We start from the raw sequence: 6,124 nt of genomic DNA, 5'->3' as shown, positions 1-6,124 counted from the left end.
AATGATTAAGAGTTAGTGGTGGGACCCATTTAGACTTTTTGTTAGAAGATCTCTATTGGAGTGACCAAGTACCTATTAGGTACTGTTATTATAAAATAATAAAAAAGTGATGTGTACAAGTGGGGCCCACTTAAGACCTTCAATTTGAGGGTCTCCATTGTGGATGCTCTAAGATCTAAAATACTGAACCAATGTGCATTCAGCCCTCTTTATAATGAAAAAAATAAATAAATACTAAACCAATAGACATTGAAATGCACTCAAGTCGAATAACATAGAATAATTAACTTGTATTTTACAATGGGGTCGTGCAAACTTATATACAAGGGAAAATTAGAAAATAAGGAAACTAAATATATCCTAATATATAGAGAATAATCGATGCTTATGATCATGACACAATCACTTTTACATTTTTTGTGCTTGTATTATGTTTATTTTTCACACCGCTGAACCAAACACACATTCATGATCATCAAAACAAGTGATGAAGACGGATAGGAATTCCCTCTTTTGGTATAGGTATCAAAGCACCAGATACTTCCTCATCAGGAAGTATAACTTCCCATTTGAACTTTGTTATAAGATTGTGAATGAAAGTGAGAATCGCAAGCCGTGTGTAATCCTTTCCAGGACAAGATCTTGGTCCTGATCCAAAGGGTATATAAGTGTATGGTGCAGGAACGTTATTCCCTTCAAACCTAGATGGATCAAAACTTTCAGGTTTATCAAAGTACTTGGGATTCTTATTTGTTCCAATAAATGCCCAGAATATCTGTTAATAAAGTACAAGTTCACAAATAATTTAGCAACAAATTTAAGTTACAACAGTCACTATTTTTTAATTGCATGCATGCATCAATATATTAATATATTATGATGAATTCAATTTCAAGGTACCTTCCATCCCTTTGGAATGGTAAAGCCTTCATAGGTGAAATCTGTTTTAGCCTCTCTGAATGCTCCTGGTGCAGCTGAGTATAGTCTCATGCTCTCCAATGCAACAGCCCATGTATATTTTAGTTTCTGTATGCTATCCCAATCTAGTTGTGATGTACCATTTTCTTTTGAGGATCTTCTAATATCAGCATGCTCTGATTCAAATAAAAAATAAAGCAGAATTTAGTGCATATATATACACATATTAATTAAAAATGAAACATATAATATGAGCATATATTATATAGTATAATTTCTATTTTAAATTACCTGATATGATTCTTTGGTAGATATCAGGACTTAACCCAATGTGTTTGATCATAAAAGCCAAAGTGGTGGCTATTGAGATGTAGCTAGCATTCATCAACCCCATGATGGTATTGCTTATTTCAATTTTAGGCACATATTTTCCACTTTTCTCAGCATCAACTATATGTGCTAATAAACCATCCATAACTTTCTCTTTTGACAAACCATCAATCTTGTCTTTAATCATAAGCTGAATCTCTTTCCTAATTTCAGATGCACCCTTCATTGCTTTATGATATGTAGAGCCAGGAAAATCCATTGGAACTGAATAAATACCTGAAAACAAATTCTCAAACTTGGTGGCAAATTTGTCTACATAATGAGTTTCATTAGTTCCTAAGAAAAATTGAAAAGCTAATGAAATTGAAAATGATTTCACCAAAGGGTACACTTTTAGTTCTTTTTTTCCTTCCCAATGTGTCATGAAATGTTTTTGTATGATTGATTCAATGTTATTGTTGTTTCCCATGTATCTTATTATTCCTTCATGTTTAAGCAACCCTAAAACCTTCACCGGAGGCGAAGCTACACCTACTTGGGACTGATTCTGATTCTGATCAGGAAGATTGAATAACTTGCATTGAGATTTCATGTACCAAACCTTAACAAGTTTTGATTCATTCAATGAAATGAATTTGTTTGCAGCAGGACCAAACATAACCACAGTTGGTTCTCCAAATAACTTTGTTTTGAAAATCTCAGAGGAGTGTTTTTTTACTCTCTCTTGAATGAAATTTTCAATGTTTTTGAACAAAAATTGGTATGTTTCACCTACTAATGGCCAACCAAAAGCACCTGGTGGCATGTTTTTTGTGACAACTTGTTTTGTTTTGTGGAAAAAACAGATATATGCTATTAAGGTAATCAAAATCAGTAACAAAGATTGCAAGAATGTATCCATTTTCTTAATATGCAAAATCAGAGTGTGGAATTGATTTTTATTTATAGGCCAATAGGTCACTCTACATTTCTCTCTAGCTGACATCATACAATTTAATTATTTTCTTATTTTATTTTTTTTTGACAATTATATTTTGGTTCTTACTATTAATTGGTTGAGTGGTTTCTTTCTTGGTTTCATTTTTTATTTATGATCGTACTATGTTGTTATTTTAATAAACAAAGTTTCGGTTCTATATTAGATTTTGGACAAATTTCACCTATACATGTGGTCCATTGATTTATATTTTGATGAAAACAATGTAATCATTTTTATTTTGTGTAGTAAGGTATATTTGGGGTTAACCAGTTTGATCCTCATTCAGCAGTAGTTTCCATTCCCTCCTGAGTCATTCTAATGATAGAAGCATGTACGTTGTTGCATTGAAGGGTTCATTTCTTATACTTTGAGTGTGAATTGGGTATCTTCTGCACACAATTATGCAAAAACTAATTCTTCGAGTTAGGTAAAACTGTAGTGGATGATAAAACTCCCGATTCAACATGTTTAACACTACTGTATTCTCATGATATGATTCGAACTCATGACCACTGATTACGCATGAGATCCATATTCTCATGCTTCTACACATAAACGGAGATCGAAAATCGTAGATCATCAATGCCTCAACATTATACTCCCTCCGGTCCTATTTATAAGAGAAATTTGGGTCAACAAAAGTTGATGTATCTAGTTAAAAATTCAGTCTAAATACATTCACTTTTGTTGACTTAACTTTCTCTTATAAATAGGACCGGAGGGAGTATATGGTTGTATTGTATTTGTGTATATTCGGACAAAAAAAAGTTGCATGTAACATCAATGTAAACAAATTTTATATAGTTATTTTTTTTTTATACATTATCATAATTATTGGATAGTATAATAATATTCAAATACTCCGTTTAAAAATAATGAGGAAAATTGAATTATATCCAATAGCTATATTAAAAAACAACATTAAACAAATATAGTTTGCAATAATGATCTTTGATTTTACATATTTATCGTTATCAATGATGAAAAATTGAATTATATTTCAAATGATACTTAATACGCACAAGGACCACCTTTTCCCTCTCAAAAAAAAAGGACCACCTTTTCAAAGAAAAAAAAATTATCGCAAAAGGACCAATTGTAAAAAAATACTACTCGTAAGGACCACATGTGTATAGGAGACTAGATCAAAATAATGTTCGTCACACTATAGTATACAAACAAGAATATTATAAAAATAGTCTTTTTCCCTAAAAAGCCAAAAAATACACTTAAAAACTATTTTAAACATTGCTAAAAAAAAAAACTATTTTAAACATAAGGTGTGCCTAAAAGTAAATTTTGTCTTGAAAGTATAAGTCAAACACTTGTTAAATGGTAATGTTAGCTAGTGATACAATAATTTCATTTTTGAATCATTGTGCTCGAGTATTTGTTAACATTTTTCTTAAATTATAGATGAAATTAATAAAAAAAACACAATATAGAGAACAATGCTCTATAATTTTAACAAACTATTTAGAAAGCTTTTTGCTTTAGAAAAACAACCAAGCAATTCCACATCCACTCCATAAATTAAGCCCCCACAACTACAGTACCACACTTTTTCTTTGCTAGCACCATAACCATTTGTGTTTAACTTAACCCATTCCTCTCAAAATAACGTTCTTCACGTTTAAATTGATCCACCCTTTATAATGAAAGCACTAATTAATGCAAACTTTAGGAATAGCATAGTTCATCATGGGGAAAATTGTAATAGCCTCCAAAGCACTTCTTGTAGGCTTCAAAGCTTTCCAATATACATACCTCTTCCGCTGCTTGCAAAATCAAGTGATATAGTTAACCCATGCACATCAAAAAGAGGTAGGGATTAGGGAACAAGGGATCCCCTTGTCTAATAACTTTTTGCGTTTGCAAATAATATGCCCTAGCACCATTATACTAGAATATATTGAAGGTGAGAAAAACACAAGAAGGGGGGTTGAATTGTGTTTTGAAAAATTCTTCGTTTCTCTTAAAACTGAACACACTGATCAGAAGCTAAGTGAAACAGCTTCTGAAGTGATAATCAGAATCTACACGCAGCGGAATAAAACAGAGAGAGAGAAGAAGAACGACACAAAGCAATTATACTGGTTCCTTCCACAATCCGAAAGTAGTCCAGTCCCCCTTGCACTTCCAAGGAGATTTCACTAAGAGTAATATCTGATTACAATTGCTCAAGCACACCTGCAAGAGACTTCCTTTGCTCAAGCACACTTTGCAAGAGTCTTCCTATGCTCAAGAACACAATCAAGAGACTTCCCTGCTCAAGCACAACTGCAAGAGACTTCTAACTAAACAAAATTACACAGAAAATTGTTTAAGGTTGAACACTTGATATACAATCAGAGGTGCTCACAATACAAATCAGATACAGACTCAATAACTTAAGAATTTCTAAAATGCAACTTTGAGACACAGAAATTCTAAGTGAATGCAGAACAATTTCAGCAGAGATTTGGCACTTGTAATAATGTTGTGAGTCTTTCGTTCAGCATTACCAAATCTCTAAGTCTTCACTCCTTTATATAGAGGTGTGAAAGAGACGTTGTGAAATTGCCAGCACATCAAAGAGTCGTTGTTGAAGCTTGATCTTTCACCAATGATATTTTGCCTGATTTGGTTGTTGTCCTATGAAGAACTGATTTGAAATCCATTCCTTATCCAAAGGAACATCTATGCAGGCGAAGCCGTATTCTGGAGGTGTTTTCTTGTCTTGTAGCGTGGACACAAAACAGAGTAGTGGAGAAGGTGGTTGTACAGTTCGTACAATAGTACAATGTCAACGTTTTCGTCGAAATTGCAAGCACATGCCTTCAAACACCTTTGAAATGACCGTTGCAAAAATTTCACTGATCTTTTGTTGTCCTTTGATGAATTTCGATCCATGACACAGCTCTTGAATCCTTGAATTTCTCAAATTCAGTTGATCTTCAGCTTCTGGAGAAATGACTTCTGATGAGGCAGCTTCTGATAATGCAGCTTCTAATGATGCAGCTTCTGATGATACAGCTTCTGATAACGCAGCTTCTGATGATGTGGCTTCTGGACCTCTTGTCTTTAGGAGCATTGTTCTTCAGGAGCACTATTCTTCAGAAGCACTTTACTAACTTCAGGAGCGGCTTTGCTTCAGGAGCGCTTTTTCTTTTCAGGAGCGAGTTGCCTTCAGGAGCACTAAGCTTCAATTTTGTTGATTCCTTTTGCTCTTTATTTGCTCATTCAGAACCAATAAATGATGTAACTTTTTAATTATGGTCCTGTACACTTGAACAAATATTAGCTAGTCCAATTTACAATTTTTAATACCTTGTTATCATCAAAACTCTTTAAGGTTCATTGTTAAACACATTTTGTTCCAACAATCTCCCCCTTTTTGATGATGACAAACAATAGTATTTAAAATTGATCAATTGTTGTTAATCTAATTAACAAGTTGACTTTGGGGTTCTGAGGATTGTAAGCTCAGAGTCTGAGGTTTGTAAGCTCTAACTCCCCCTGAGTCTGATAGTCTTTAAGGTGAGGTTTGTAAGCTCCCCCTAAGTTCTATCCAGGTTAATTAAATTCATTTTTCGCACAATAATATCAGAGCTAAAAAAAAATTGAAAGAATTGACTTATAGATAAGAAGAATGGTTCAATTAATTTTATTTGAAATTTTATACTCCCCTTTTTGATACACCGTTTTAAGGTAAAACAAAAGGATAGAAATTTTCAAAATTTTCAAATATTATTAATGGGGCTCAGAGCCTTTAAATACTATCACATATACTCCCCCTTTTGTCATTAGCAAAAAGAAATAAACAAAAAGAGAGATGAGAAAAACATAAGATAAAGGTTCAGAGCATTTAAACCATATAACTAAAGCATATAAACCATCTTCAAACACCAAAATCAG

At 33.0% G+C, this 6,124-nt stretch overlaps 1 protein-coding gene across 1 annotated transcript; it reads right to left on the bottom strand.

Annotated features, from left to right (window-relative positions):
* Nucleotides 1-255: 255 nt before the first annotated feature.
* LOC146933398 (beta-amyrin 28-monooxygenase-like) lies at nt 256-2,160 on the bottom strand. The gene is made up of 3 exons (XM_085705188.1): nt 1,210-2,160; nt 901-1,094; nt 256-775 (listed from the first exon to the last, which is right to left on the bottom strand). Exons 1-3 carry the CDS (start codon nt 2,147-2,149, stop codon nt 476-478), a joined length of 1,434 nt encoding a protein of 477 aa, XP_085561314.1. The 5' UTR covers nt 2,150-2,160; the 3' UTR covers nt 256-475.
* Between the last annotated feature and the right edge of the window lie 3,964 nt (nt 2,161-6,124).

The sequence above is a fragment of the Medicago sativa genome, chromosome 4 (assembly GCF_051527215.1).
Source record: "Medicago sativa cultivar Bolivia chromosome 4, Bolivia_mono, whole genome shotgun sequence".
Lineage (NCBI taxonomy): Eukaryota > Viridiplantae > Streptophyta > Magnoliopsida > Fabales > Fabaceae > Medicago > Medicago sativa.
The sequence above is the reverse complement of the archived record's forward strand: the minus strand, read 5'-3'. Positions and strand labels throughout refer to the sequence as shown.